At 40.5% G+C, this 15,899-nt stretch overlaps 1 protein-coding gene across 3 annotated transcripts in view; it reads right to left on the bottom strand.

The window, feature by feature from the left end:
• Positions 1–14,529, bottom strand: part of ALKAL1 (ALK and LTK ligand 1) — a 41,541-nt gene extending 27,012 nt beyond the window's left edge. For 2 of the 3 annotated variants that reach the window (XM_071553115.1, XM_071553117.1), the window contains exon 1: positions 13,282–13,678. In XM_071553115.1, the coding sequence (XP_071409216.1) occupies positions 13,282–13,669 (388 nt within the window). In that variant the 5' untranslated portion in view covers positions 13,670–13,678. Of the gene's footprint in view, positions 1–13,281; positions 13,679–14,476 lie in introns of those variants that run through there. The other variant, XM_071553116.1, reaches the window with a different exon arrangement.
• Positions 14,530–15,899: the final 1,370 nt, after the last annotated feature.

The raw sequence follows: 15,899 nt of genomic DNA, 5'->3' as shown, positions 1-15,899 counted from the left end.
CTGTCTGGCAAAACCAGCTTTCATGTTACTTCCTCCCCCATTGCACTCTCTGAATCCTCACCACCTTAAGTGAAAAAGTAAGAAGCCTGGCTACAGCCATCATTACCGTGCTTCAAATATTCTTAGCCTGCATGCTTGCCTCCTCAAATTAAAGCTATTGGGTTAATTTTAAGTAATCCTTAGGTTATTGTAAATTAAGTAAAAACATAGTATTGCTGTGATGATCTTTCTGTTCTATTTCAGAAGACATACAACTGAGGATATGTCCAATGCGTGTTACCATATGAGACATCTCAGAAGTTCTGAACCCTTGAACTTTGGGTCACTCCTATCTGTGCACGCCATGCTTAATAATTCAATCACAGTGCAAGATCATCCTTAAAGAGAAGACCCTCAATCCTAGCATGCCAAATTTTTAAACCCCCACCTCCACACCAAGAGAACAGAGGCTGTGTGAAAGCGTAGCCTGAAGACAGGTTCAATCGAAAAAGTCCACACAAACCAGAGTGTTTGTCAAACACTGCCTGAGTGGGGAACCTTATGGTAAATGGCTGCTCCTTCTACATTACTGTAGGTGATGCACCCAATGAAAACATCTTCAAGTGAGACTAGTTTAATGGAGATGAAAAAAATCAGGATGTAGTTTAACACTGCTCTTATTTGAGTTCACACTAAGCAATAACGCAGAGTGCAACAGATCTGCTGGGAAATATGAAAGCTCACAGAGTGACTGCCTCACATGTATGCTGTGGGAAGCTATGTAACAATGCTAAGTCACTGTGAAGGCAGCACCAGCTACTCAAACTTCATCCACATCTTCAAATATGTTCACATTGTTAAGGAATTGCTCAACGATTTTACTCCAGTATCAAGATGAGATGCAGTAACATTGTAATCTCTTATGTCTGTGCTCTTGTTCGATTACCCAAAATCTGAAACTCTCCAGAAGCATATGCCGGTACATAGTGTAGACCACAGTTCTCACCCAGTGACACACAGTGGCCTCAGTGTCACAAACAGATATTTTTGCATTATAGACTCTGTCTTAGAGAGCTGAAGAGGCATTGATTTCAGAAGCAACTGGAAGCAGATAGTAAGCAGAGTCACAAATAGAAAAAAAAATAAAGGGATGTAAGTATGGAATGCATGGTTAGTCTAAGAAGAAACTAAATGTCTGCTTGGATATCCCACTTAGTTCATTGAATCCCATTTAGCCAGAATGCAGTTGCGACCCACTTCTGGGGAGAATTCCATTCTAAGGTGTGAGTTCCAAAAAACACGTAAAATGTTCACTAAATAGCTAGCTACCATATTTGTCTTCCAGACATGCACTGGAATATAATGGTCCCACAAAGAAGGCTCACAGCTTCACATACCAAGATTGTTGGCCAAGGAAATTAGTCAACTTGGGAGGTAAACCACATCAAAGGGAGCAACATTCAGAATGGAGCAGCCCCTTCTCATTCAATGGTTTCTAATCAGCTACTTTCCAATAATTCATTAAGACTTGAACAAAGAGTTTAAAACATTGGCTTCTCCTAGGGCTTTACCCAACTGTAATGAAATAATAACAGGATATATTTACAAGGTTGAATACCTTGAACTCAGCTATAATTATGTTTATTAGTAATTCTTCAATGGCTCTTCAGAAAGCATATTTGTATTAGTTAATCCTTGCCTGTGGAGACCTTTATATTTGCTTGGCAAAAGAACATTAAGAAGCATGGATTTCATTTTTTTCCTCTCCGTAAATCCCTGTTTCTGTCATAAAATTCTGTGGGATTGAGAAGTAAGCTAAACATTCTGTATATGATTACTTTTCTGCTATTACAGTTAAGGATCACTCTAGAAAACTGAACTAGAATGGATAAAGATCTAGATTAATATATTGTCAAGATTTCATTTAAAATGTAAAAAGATATTGAACAACTCTACTTCACATTATAAGTCTGTAACAGCATCACACACATACAGATCAACACTATGTACATAATTTAAAGACATTTTTTCTTTTCTCCTCTGTCAGAGATGTGAACATGGAAAACACTGATATTTATTTTGAAAAGCCAATGAAAAAAACCTCAAACTATTACAGATATGATGTACAAGTTTATGTAAAAGAGCTCTTCTTTTTATTAAGAGAATTTAATAAACAGGATCGCATATCCCTCAAACAACTCAAATGAGAAAATGTAGGGTCTTATGAAACCTTTGCTATTTTGAGTACTATGCTGTGAATATCTACTTCCCTCTTTCCAAGAGGAAAGATATATTACAATGCAAATTGTTCATTAAACTTATAAAAGGATAATTCACTGAAAAGGAGACACTATAGGTAAGACTGGCAAAACTATTCAAGGCATTATTTACTGAAGCTATCTCTTCCTATTAATTTTTTTCTGTAACAGATAACAATTTCCATTAATGCAGCTACTTGAAATCACTAAACCAGCAAGGAAAGTATTTCAAATGAATCCAGAGGCAGCAAATTATGCCTGGAAAGTTATTGGAGGGCTCCTGACTGAAGGCAGAACCACTCTTAGAATGAGAGAGACTACACATTGATAAATATGAAGAGGAAATTCACATCTTGCAATTCTGCAGGACTCTATACAAAGTACTCTGTTTTAGTTGTCATGGCCGCTAATAAATGTAGATTCTGGAATATTTGCATAAATTAAACACAAGAACAGCTGCAATACATCAAAAGAAATATATGAACTAGTTGAATCAACTGAATGAAAGCTGATGACATGTGCTTAACTGCATACAAACCAAACTCAGCACTGACAAACACAGGCAAACTCTACTGGTGTGAAAGGAAATAGAACTGAGTTTGCCAGAGCTTAATTAAACACTGATCTTTTTTCAAATATGAATAGGCTCCAGGTTGATTGCTGTGCAAATGGTAATGTTTAACTGTACTTTACATTTCCTGTGCTTATTTTAGGAATGTTTCTGTTTCTTTCTGAATTAGAATAGATACAGAACTATCACAGGAGATTTAACAGAGAAACCATGGATTGTTAAAGTTCTTCATTCTAAACTACTATTTTAAAGGCATTCCTAGTGATTGTGTACCAGATTTACACTCAGGCTAAGGCCATTTTACCTTACCACAGTTACATAAGGATACATCTTACAAATTATAAATAGGATCAAAATACTTTATTTGAGTGTTACATATACATGCATCAAATGTAGTAAGTTACTTAGACATACTAATATTGAAGGTTTTACCTTCAAGGATCACAAACAGCTGTAAAATACATGCAAACATACATTTCAGTCAGCCAAAAGGCACCGGGCAGAAAGAACTGACTGTAAATAGAAAACAGAAAACACTTTCTATATCCTGGGACTGAATAAGTTTAATATTTCTCTGATTTTCTAATACCACTGTCACTGTTAAAACATTCTGAGATAGAGTGGAACTGCAAAGAAACTGTTATCCTTAATATTCAAGAGCTTTTCTATTTATTTTAAGATAACACTTACTTCGTTTGTAATACTTAGTGTCTAGATTTTGGGTTTTTTTCAGCTCCTTTCTCTGAAAGGGAAAAAAGAGCTATCAGATCTAAAAGTAAAGAAGGAGAAACAGGGCTTTTCTGGAGGTGCTGATTAGTTCTGGGTCAGTGTTCTTCAACATAAATGTGTAGTTTGGATCTGTTTCAAGAATTTTGAAAGCTCTGACTGCATCTTAGATAAGGGATCTTCCATATTCCCATGCAGCTGAATCACATATATAGACATGGAGTGACTACTCCATGCAAGTGATGTAGAGTCATTTTGCTCAGGAGAAGTACATATGTGTGTAAATTCACTGTACCTGTGCAGGTATTACCCACACAAATTATTTATTTTGCAGTAATCCTTTTCCTGAAAGTCCGAAAATTGCCTGATATCCAGAAAAATTACTTGTTACTGAATAAAGGGGGAAATTTGTATATGTTAATTTTACATGCAAAATTAGAATTTGATCGTGTAATAATGGGAAGCACATATTGTAGTGTCTTGCTAAATTAGTACTGACCATTCAAACTTTAGGTGCACAGAATCAAATGCGAGCAAGTCTGTTCTAGATTGTCTTATGACCCAGAGGATTTCCCTGGAGAACACCAGAAATCCTCATATTAGTATGTTGTGGCTGTAAGTCTTTGTCGACCGTGGAGAAGACAAGCTTGAAAATCTCTTCCCTTAATATTCTATACTGAAATTTTAGGGACAGCAGAGAAGTCTCTCACGTGTTAGGCATGCTATGTCATTAACGGACAAAGAAGTAATTACTCTATTGAGATTAGAGTAATAACATCACAGCTATCTCCTTAGTTATTTTAATCCAATGGGATTTAAGGTTTTGCTAATCCAGTGCACATTTCCAGTCCTGCCACATATACTGACAAGGATGCATTTCCTAACACTTCATTTCAAAGGTTCCTTCTACCTCAACATATCATAAACATTAAAGGTTAAGAAAAAATAAAAATATGTCTGACTGTTTTCCAGTAGAGTTTTATTCTACTTTTCACCTTTATTTTACAGGTTCAAGTGAAAAGGAAAACATAATTAATTAGCTCTGTGCTATGTCACTCTGGAAGCTGCCTAAACCAAACAAGGAACATGACTACAATTGCTTTGAAGATGGAACCTTAAATGTTTTCCTTTAAGCCAAAGATAGAGATCTCAAATCATGTATAAAGATGTGTACTAAAATACAATCTAAGCAATTTACTTGAATTGAAAAGAAAAAGCTAGTAGACTTAAAAAACAAAACAAAACAAACAAACCAAATCAAAACATAAAACTTAAAACTCTCTTTGGAAGTTTAAATAATATTCCTAATATGCAAAGTTGTGCCTTTACTATGAGTGGGATTTTTTGACTACATAAATTTTAACTGTGTGATTAAAAACAAAGTAATGAGATCAAAAACTCTGAACACTATTTTTCACTGGAGTTAAAGCCTGTACTAAACAAACATATTTTTGTGCACTGTTTTAGCAAAATCAGTGGACCGCTGCACATCAATGATTTTTGGTGCAGCAATTATAAAACATAGGATATTACAAAAATGGCCTCTAATCAATCAAATGCTTGGATCCTTCATCTTGTTTATAACCTAAAGAATTGTGCCCTCAGTATGTAATCAATAGTCAATCAATTCCCTCATTGGAGCAACTGTTTTCCACTTGACCGATATTAAAAACCCACAAAACATGAATAAATAGCCTGTAGGACTTCCACAAATGTAATAACCTCCAATTCAAAAGTGGCAAAATGAAACATTCATCTCTGAATAGAAAAGCCTAACCATCAACTGAGGCTTTCATGGGAGATAAGCTGCACATTTCATAGCAAAATGCTTCCCATCATGTATCTTTACCAGATTTTAGTAATTTTGCAAATTTCTTTTTGACATGTTTTCATCATTAGAGTTAAGTTTCAGTTGTAGCCTCATGGGCAGGAACTGTATGTAGCTACTTAGGTGTCAAAACAAAAGAAAAAAGTGTCCCAGCAACACGTTTTTCCAGCTAAGAGCATATATTTCATTCCAAGGAACACTACTCCTGTGGGCATACATTCAGAAACTGCTATATTCTTTTCTAGTAGTCTGCTTTAATATTGTTCTTCATCATCAAAACCAGAAGTAAGCCAAAAATTATGAAAAAAATTTTTAGTACAATACCAGCTGAATTCATGTAGTAAAAAAAAAAAAAAGACATATATATCATGGCTGTTAAAGTGCACTTATTTGGTGTATTTCAAAACAAGTCCTATAGATTATTAACATAAGATATGGTCACATTTAAGTCATTTTGTTTGTTGCTGGTTTTGTTTTTTTTACTTTAGTGAAAAGTACTAGAAAAACACCACTGAAAATGTTAGTTCTCTAGAAAACAGGGAGGTGTTATTAAGGGGGATATTTCCCGCCTCCTACAAACTACTTTTAGGTCACATGGAGAGATCTTCTTTACAAGTAAGATGATTTCAATGTGGACAGTGGCTCTACATGTATTTTAGACCTGGAACCACTTTCCCCTTTCTCTCTGCAGCCTTCCAGTGGCTATTTTCACACATGGTGCATCTCTCTCTGGTCTCTCACTGATTATGAGGCTTTGCTTACAGCTTTGCACAGTGACTACTACTACTATGTAATTATTTTTATGTAGTGTTAACACTTTGGAAAATATAGTCTACCTTTATAAGGCATCTTTGTAACTTTCAAATCACATGTCATCTGAAACATTGCATCATTATCACTCAAATTACCCTCAAACCCTATTAATTAAAAGAGGAATGTGTGTGCCTATATGTATGTATGCACAGTAACACTTTGCGCCTTTTTAAATCTTTCTCCCTGTATACATGCAAATTTAATAATCAACATCTCCAGATAAGAAGCACTGTATTTTCAAGGCTAAAGGCATTACAAAGACTTAACATGTGCACTACCATTCTTGCACCTCTCAGAGTCTTTCCATGGCAGACTAACTCTTGAAAACACAAACCAGTAAAACACAGAGACCTGCCTTTCTCTCTTGATTGAAAAATCAAATTGTGCCTAAAATAAAGAGAAAAAAACACACAAGATATATCAACTCTTCGGTGTGCTCACAGGCTCAAGGACAAGCTAGACTAACTCTAAATGCATGCTGTTCCTGAATAACAGACAGTTATACATTCAGATCAACTTTGAAACAAAACTTCTGTCTTCTAGGTTATTCAGTTCCTTTCATATTTGAGGAGTCCTTCAGTGTACTTCAGGCCCAGTCTGACATCCAGAGCTCTCGGGCCAGAACTGTACACATTGGCAGCTGTGTCTCTTGTCATGTTAAATACAGTTTTTACAAAAATATGAAATAAGACTAAAACAAAACCCTGAAGATCATCCTTTACTGGCTAAGGCTTTCCATATGTTGACATCCTGTCTTGCTCCTGGAACAGCACTTGTCATCTGAAATATTTCCCTCTTGGTGTACTGTGGTTCCATGAGGCTTCTCCCTTCCTGTGTCAGGACACTTCAACATCAGGTCAATACTCGCAGACATCAAGAGCTCTTCACTGTGATTACTGGGAGAGAGAGCAAAGCTACTTGAAGAGTCAGTGTCATCACTTCATTTGAAGGACTACTCTGACGGACTTCATTATATTTTAAGCCTCTATGTATGTAACAACTTGTTTTATCTCTGCTCATCAGCTGTCAGAGTTGGTCCATAGACTTGACATTCTCCACCATGAAATGGAAGACTTCTGGCTTTTCCTAGATTTCAGATGCCTTTGTTCAGTGGTCTGGCTCTACTGACTGGCAGTTATGTTTGCCAAACATGGAGTATTGCTATTAAAAGTTATAAAGAAACTTAGCAGTAGTGTGACAGGTCACAAAGGTATCATAACCATGAAGGAACTATCATGACAGATCCAAGCACTTGGGTAGAATTGAAGGCTGAAGAAACATATAATCTCTGCACCATTTGGGACTTAAATAAGTTAGAAATTAAGAAACTCGGCATGCAAACTAAAGACACTAGGATGATGGACATCTTACAGATTGGGGAACTAGTACAAAGGTAACATTTTCTGGAAGGAAATGCAGGTGAAAAAGAACAGCTGACCTAAAAGAAAAGCAAAGTCAAGGTCCTTTCTATTAAAAACTGCAAAAATTATGCAAAAAGCAAAATTTTCTTATGAATACAAATACAGTTGCAAATAGGCATTTGTCAGTATTAAACTTATAGCTGTGTGGAAGTATGTATTTGTTACAGGAAGCATCAAACAAATGGATCAATAAAAGTGGCCAGTATCAACTTGTTTAGGAGAATTTATCAAGGAAAATTTGAGGATGGGTTTGAGATCAAAATACTGTCAAGGTATTTAATGAAAACTAATTCCTTCTCCTCATCCATATGAAACACTAGTCAAAAAAATGTATCCTGCCCACCTGCATCTTTTGGGTAGAACTGACACCTAATCTTGATACAAGCAGAGGTAATGCTTATTTCCACTGAACTCATTGGGACTGTTTATATTTCTGCCTCATGATGTGGTGAGATTGTCACAGCCCCTCTGATCCTGCCTCAGTAACCATTGGCCTGGGAAGCATATTGTCCTATGGCATCTTCACTGCTTCCAATATGATTCCTTCAGTTTGTTAATTTATGAGAATATATTTTCTTTTAAACAATAGATCTTGAATATGCAGATTTTGAATTTATTTTCATGCCATGTCTCTCTCAATAAAAATAAACATTTAGAATATGGATTATATTAAGATTCTGAATGCAGAATATGGTTGCCTGGTTCCCGTCTAGAAAAGCCTACCCATTAATTTCACTGTAAAAATAATTTATTCAAAAACTAGTTGTAGAATCAGTAGTGATTACTATATTCAACAGAATTTATTTGGAGTTTTTAATGTAACAGTTATTCGTTTGAATCCATTTCACCCACTGTTTTGCTAATTTCTGAGGTAATGTCTATTTTGGTAAAATGTGATTTTGGAGAAAATAAATCTATTAACTCTCACCTTCTTTTAAGTCTCCCGAATGCCTAGAAATTCCTATTAACGCAATATGCTAAAATAAATAAATAAATAAGCTATTTTATTAGTAAGAATGATAATTGGACAACACATAGGTTTTACAAGAAACTCTGTGTTATGTCATGTCATACATTTTAATTTCCTAGAGATAAGGTTTACGTTTCTCAGTAGTCTCTTTTTATTCCAGATCTGTAAATATATCACTGAAGTAGATTAGTATTAGGCACAGCAGGTCTTGCAGAATTAGGGACTTCCAGCTGTAACTATCAGTACACTTACAGGAGATTTTTCAAGTGAGTAAAAAGAACAAAACGTTTCTTATGCCCAACATAAGTATACATAGTTTTGATTCAACCATAAACTAAAATAAATATCAAACATGTCTTTCAAATTTAATTCATTAGGAATAATGGTTAAACTAGCCCATGGGGCACCTTACAGTTTTCTGCTGCTGATGTGTTAGAAATTTTGGCATAAAACTGAAGTGTAACCTCAAAGTTTAAATAGGTGGAGGGCTATTTCTCTTCTCTGATATGTTATTCTAAATCTGAAGTAGATATGTTCAGGAGGCTAATTTGAACATACTAGTAAAATGCGAGTAATATTTATCTTAATTGCTTCATGCTTGAAAATCAATGACTCAAAATGTTTTAAAATTAATGCTTTTCCATGTGCTAGTCTCCCAGCACAAAAAGAAATTTCAGCCCCTAATCCATGTAGGTTTAGACAGCTCCTTTCTCCACTGTGGTGGGGAATATGTAAGGAAAGAAAAGTTAATGCAGATTTTTTATTTCTCAAGATTTCTTTATATCTAATTACGCAGAAGCTATTCTGGTTCTGTGGAAAGCGTTTGGATAAAGATAACAAAGAAAATCTGAGAAGAATGACAAACTATTAGTTTCCCTGATGTGACATCCAAAAATAACCTGATGTTGAATCTTGTCTTTGCAAAAATACCCATTTTCTTCATAAAAAGACCCTGACCACAGTTATGCATCAGAAGAAAGGGATAGCTAAAAAAAAAGATTGCCCATTGAGGAACTATCATCATTAAACTTAAAAACTATATGAGATACTTTTTAGTGAAAAAAAAATCATAGTCAAGCATAGAAACTTCATGGAAATCAGGCAAGTAAAGGTTGTTATGACAGAAAATTTAATCCCACTAGATACGATAATTCAAAGGAACAACTCATGTTTTTAGTGACATCCTACAAGAAATCCAAGCAAAAGATAAAGATTGCATTTTGGTTAGTTGGAATTTCTTGTAAATATACTCTTCAGAGTAAAAGCTCACTCTCATTAATCAGGTCACCAAGAAAAGCAGCGACAGATCTGTTCGAGATAAGACTCTTGAATATGCAGGGATAAAAGGGATAAGATGTTAAGACAGCTAAAGTGATGGTGAAACTGGTATCTTTCTTGCATATGTGGGTGTCCTTCCGGGTTCTACAAGAACCGTAATACACATTTTCCTATGACTATATCCCTGATTATTAAGGAAGAAGAAAGACCTAAGGAGTCATTTCTGGGCAGGTCACAGCAGCTCACTGCCCCAACATAGCAGGGCAAGTCTGAGTGTTCATCATTCCTATTTCAGTCATGCCCCTTTGCCCTGCAACAAAACCACATGAACTAGAGAACAACTGCTACTCCCATGATATAGTTCTAGCCCAGGACCTGCCCTTGAACCACCTGCAAGCCACATCCAGATGGGGCATCACAGACCAAACCTTCTGGCTTTTATAGCCTATTTATGTATCTATAAATGAGAAGTACATGTATGATGTCTGACAGGTAGCATTTTGCTCTCCTCATTTCTGCTTCTTTGTGTCCTATGGTGCAGTGTTTTTCTATTATGTCTTGAACTAAATTTAAGGAGGAGGTCCCATCCCCTCTCAAACCTCATTCCTGGTCATGCGCTCTAGCCACTTGCCTTGTGGTATTCTTAGATTTCACCTAGTAACACTCTAGACCAGCTCTCTCACTATATAAATAATTTTAAAAGTCTTCAAATTAAATAAAAGTGTGTGGAAATGCAGCTCAGTGAGTTGAGTTAGCCCATGGTGTGACTAAACTAACGCTGAAGTGAATCCCTAGAGTAAGGGAATGAGAGAAGAGGAGGGGAAGCACATTTAAGTCCTCCTGCTATTCAACTCACTGATAATTTGGAGTAACATCCTCAGAAAACAAAAAAGAGATAACATACAGAAAATATTCATCTTGCATTCCCTGTTCTGTATACAACACTGTTTCAGATGCTTTTTGTTTCAAACAAAAGAAGCAATTGAGCTGCTCAGCTGTCTTAAATCAGACACTTGGGATTGATTTTCAACAACTACAGACAATCCAAATATATAACTCCAGTTTTAAACGCTTGGCTGAGTATTCAACTGAATACAACAACTTTCCTGACTGAAGGGAAGATAAGACATTCTTTCCTGTTGATGATCAGCTACTACCAGCTGGAGTAAAAAGCTGCCATTGATGTGTTGGTTTCAGGAGTTGTGAAAAAGAGTTAATGACCTGTCAGAAAAGGTTTGTCACAGTTCTCTACCTTAAAAAAGAAGCACACGCCATCATGACAGGTACTGATTTGTATTCTAGATGTTTGTTACAAAAAAATGGAATTAATATGAAAATGTGACTATTATTTAAACTGTGGATCTGCCCTTTCTAGGCTGGAGAGAAAGCTGCCTTTGTGGCTGCCCATAGGACACCGAACCATTGCCAGGGGCAACTGGAGAATTTTTCTAAGGATCCTTCTTTATAGAAACAGGATTAATATTTAGTAACATAGTTACTAGAAGTAACAATAGAAAACTAAACTTTATGATATACAGTACTGATGGATTCCAGAAAGGTCCCCTTCAAAGTTATATAAATATAATTAAATATTTATGCATTCTATAGTTAAATAGAATTAGTTAGAAGCAAACTTGTCAAATGGGAGATGCAGTTATACAAAACAATTTTTTTTCCTCAAGACACTTGCTACTAGTAATTATTGCAATAATTATTGCAAAGTATAGATTGAGAGTGAGTCTCAGGTTCATACTTTTCTATTTGTGTCAATCTGTGTCCCCAGGTCAGCTGACAGCCTGTTAGGACCTATTATGAGAACCTAAAGCCCAGTCTAGGCCTAAAATATCACACTTATCTTTCATTCCCTTGAAAAGAAGACACAGGTAAGCCTTCATGTATTCTGCCTTGAAAAGACCATTTTACTTTTTTTTTTCCTGAACTCTGGTTTTGCCCACAACATATACAGAAAAAACCCTGTAAGTAAACAGTTATGACCAGTCATAACCTAGTACCTTCTTCAATCAGCACACAAATCTGTGGCAATCTGGTTTGGGTTGGTTTTCCTTAACTACCACAGTCTTAACAGTCTGAAAAAGCAGGAATATCTGGAAGTTAACTGGGACACTACAACGCCTTACTGATGTACTGCTCAGTACCTGAGGCAGATAACACTGAGAAGCTTTCAAGGCCAAAGCACAAATTACTTTTTGATTGATAAACTCTTTTTTTTTTAGCCCAGTTTCCATAGAATGTGCAGCAATCTCCGGGCACAAGTGCCTGCCCTACCAATCAGTTATTCACCTATTAAATTCTGAAGTTGTCACCCACCTTGAAGGTTTTCCAAAATGGGGTTTAATTTTCTTTAAAGCAGACTACTGAACAGAAAAGAGTGAGTCCACCAGCAAGACTTGTGGAGGGCTGCATCTCAGCTTCACCCATACCAGCCATCAGCCACAAGGGCTCTCTCCAGGGACACAAATCCCTAAGAAAATGAACTTCCTTGGGTTCCCTTAGTTTGGTTTCTCTCCAGTAGGGTCTCTGGCAAACAAGAGAAAACCATTGGTGAGCTACAGCCAAGGACAGTCACTACAATCTCCTTTTTGATGAACTGCACCATACTAGCCCACACAAACCCCTCAGGCAGCTTCATTCTAGTAAGAAAAGTTTTTGCATGGCTTTGCATCAAACTCAGTTGTGACGGTTTCCTGACCAAGGACAACGTGAGTATCACCAAGCAGCTGTGCTCGGCTCTGAACTCTCCCTGCTGTCACAGCCCAGCCTGGCTTTGCCAGTGCTGGAGACACCTTCGTGCCCCAGTCTGAGCATCCTCTGAAAGGTGAAACAAGACCCTGTGCCCAGTGCAGCCTGATCTTCCACACCTGCCCTACAAAACTAGAAAAATGCATCACACGGGAACCTGTAAAGTTGAAGAGGAAGTTTAAAGGATAAGTCCAGACAGCTGTCCCTCAGATTAGTCATTTTTCCTCCTTGCACAAATCAGAGGAGCAGTCCTAAGATTGAGGAGAAACGGGGCTTCACCAGTGCTGCGCGGCAGTGTAGGGAAGCTGGAAGACTTGCTTTGAGGGTCTGTACATCACCGATGACGGCACCTGACCTCTCGGCAGAAGGTGCTGAAGCCCCAGTGACCCTCTCCTTCACTACGCCTTGGACACTCGCCACAGCTCCAGGCAGAGAGTGGGGCTGGGCTGTCTTACCCTCAGTGGGGCTTGAACCCAGCAAAGGCAGAAACCGCCGTGGCTGCCACGGGGCCGTCGCAGCGCAACCCCCACCCCACCTCCCACTCGCCCGCTCCCTCCCGCATCGGGCTGGGCGGCGAAGGAGCCGTCGGGTTGGGCCGCTGGAGGAGGTGGCAGGGACGGGATCTGGAGTGGGCTGCAGCCGGGGCTCCCTACGCGGGGCAGCGCGGCAGCTCTTACCTCCGTGCCGGGCGGCGGCGAAGAGCCGCGGGGGCGGCGGGGCGGCGGCGGCTGGGGCAGGGCGGGGGGCGGCGGCGGCGCGGGGGTCTGCCGGGGGGACGCCGCCGCCGCTGTACCGCCGGGAGATCACTCTGTCCCTCCGCGGCGGGCGGGGAGGCAGCGGGCGGCCGTCGTCTCCCAGGGCTTGCAGGAGGATGTCGAGCAGCGCCCCCCGCTCAGCTCCGGCGGCGGGCACGTCCCTGCCCTCGGCGCCCGGCGGCGGCGGGGCCGAGGCCAGCAGCAGGAGCACGATAGCGGGCAGCGCCTGGCGCTTCTTCGCCCCTCGCATCTCTGCGGAGCTGGGAGGAGGCAGAGGGCGAAGGCGGTCAGCGCAGGGCCCGGTCCGCATCTCACCCGCCCGCCCCCCATGCCGCGCCCGGGGGCACCTCCCCTCCCGCCGCTCCCGCACGCCCGGGCCGGGCTCAGCCCTCCCGGTGCGGAGACCCGACGGGCCGCCACCCCCGGCCCCGCCGCGCCTCCCTGCTAGCCCCCGGGCAGTCTCGCCGCGTTCGCCCGGCTCCCCGGAGCGTGCGTTTATAGGCGCGGATTAGGGGAAGGGTATTAAACCCGCCGCGCATATTCGCGGTGCAGGGTTTTGCAGAGGATTTGCTCGGCTCCCATTGCCCAAGGAGCCCTCGCCGGTGCCTCCTTGCTCCGCCGGCGGGACGGGCTGCCCATCCGCCCGCCGCCTCCGAGCAAGGCCACACGGTGGGGTTCGGGTAATAGAGCACGGACGGGCTACTGGATGCAGTTCAGTGAGGGGCGAGTTATATCGGAACTGCTGCAAATCGGGGTGTAAAGGGCAAAACCAATTACAACAGGCTAGGGCTTCAAGAGCGGCGCTTAATGCCCCTAAGTAAGCTATTCTAATTATAGAAAACGGGTAGGATTAAGGGGGAGGGAGGGAAATTCAGTTATTTACAAACTGTTTTATACTTGGCATCCCTTGCAAATCCTCTGGAGCGAAGAAGTTAATCGGAGCCGCAAGGGAGCCAGCTCTCCCCGACGGCTTCGGGCTCTCCCTGCCTCCGCCGCCGCCGCTCGGCAAACCCGGAGAGTAACGCGGGGAACAACCAGGGCTTCGCTGCCAGGGCAGCGGGCTCCTGCCCGCTCCACGCCGAGGTCCCCTCCAGCGACCTGGCGGGCGTCTGCTTACCTTCAGACGGAGGCGAGTCCGGCGGAGTGCGTGCGGGCTGAGCAACGAGGTCCTGGGCCGCCCTCGGAGAGCCCGTGTCCCCGCGGAGGCTCCGCCGAGCGCGGAGCGGGGCGCTGAGTGCTGCGCCCGGAGATGGGGGATGCGCCCTCCAGGGCCATGCGCTTCTCTTATATAGTCCGCACCGGCGTGCTCATTTGAGTACTATCGACTTTAGGTGGGTGGCGGTCGATGGAGAAACCTCTGGTAATCACTCTTGGGCTCAGAAAAGGTCTTTTCTGACAAACTTCCTTCTCCCCGTTTGTCCTCCGGTGGATGGCAACTGAAAGCTGCGTTTGAAGTGACAGATCTATTTGTGAAATTAGATTTCCCTGAAGATTGGGAAACGCTTACTAATAAAGCTGCCGGCTCAAGAGATTAAAAAGTGCTTTAACTTAGCGGGATTCCCTTGGGAGTACAAGGGAACTATTTTATTCCCCTGTTTTCATATTGAACCAAGAAGCCGTGGACAAAGTCTGAAGTGTATATAAATTTACTTGGGTTTTGATGTCAAGGAAAGTGGTAGACTGTCTTAGGTGGGTGAACTGACAAACTAGGAACTTTGTAAAAGTTTGCTTCTTCAAAACAGCTTTTTAAATTTTTGTCAATGAGACTTAATGAATGGCTAGCAAACAAGGTACTGACCTAGTAAAATCATTAAACCCACAGGTTAAAAAACTTGCCTCCTAGAGCCCTAAATAAATAAGCAAAAAATTAGTGAATAAGACCTCAGCTTTCAGAGAATGCAAATGGTATTTGTAGACTGAAAGGTAATACATATTTTTGAAATTATACCAGAAATATACGTTATGGCAGATTTTGGAAGTATAACTTTTTGTTATACTATAAACAGAAAAAATATTTGAGATATCCTTGAAGATGTGAAAATGGGAAATTTAGATTTGAAAGAGATTTAAACTATTCTGATCTGGCTGGCATACAACATTTCCCTACAAACTGTCTTTTTCCCTGAACTCCATCATTCACAGCCTTCTCTAGTTCTCTCAGGCAGTGCATAGTCTGGGCTGTATCTCACAGGGACTGGATCATTGCTGGTGATGGAACCAGCTTCTTCCTCAGATCCTCCCTCACTTTTGCGAGGGTGATGCCACAAAGATTGGAGAGCAAAACAAGTTGAACTAATGAAGGCTTACAAAGGGTTTTATCACACAAATTTTTTAGAGGTCAGTGTACAGCACTAGATACACTGGTCTGACCTGTGGATTCCCAGGGTAACAGAAGGGAGGTTCCATTCTCTTTCTTTCTACGTGATTTCTTGATTTTACATCTTTATTGGGGCACATAAGGAGTTTTCTTTGGTCAAGCTGATGGCTAGGTTCAGTGAAGAGGGAAAGGGGAGCAGTAATAAGTTGAGAAATAAAGCAGC

The sequence above is a fragment of the Pithys albifrons genome, chromosome 4 (genome assembly GCF_047495875.1).
Source record: "Pithys albifrons albifrons isolate INPA30051 chromosome 4, PitAlb_v1, whole genome shotgun sequence".
NCBI lineage: Eukaryota > Metazoa > Chordata > Aves > Passeriformes > Thamnophilidae > Pithys > Pithys albifrons.
The sequence above is the reverse complement of the archived record's forward strand: the minus strand, read 5'-3'. Positions and strand labels throughout refer to the sequence as shown.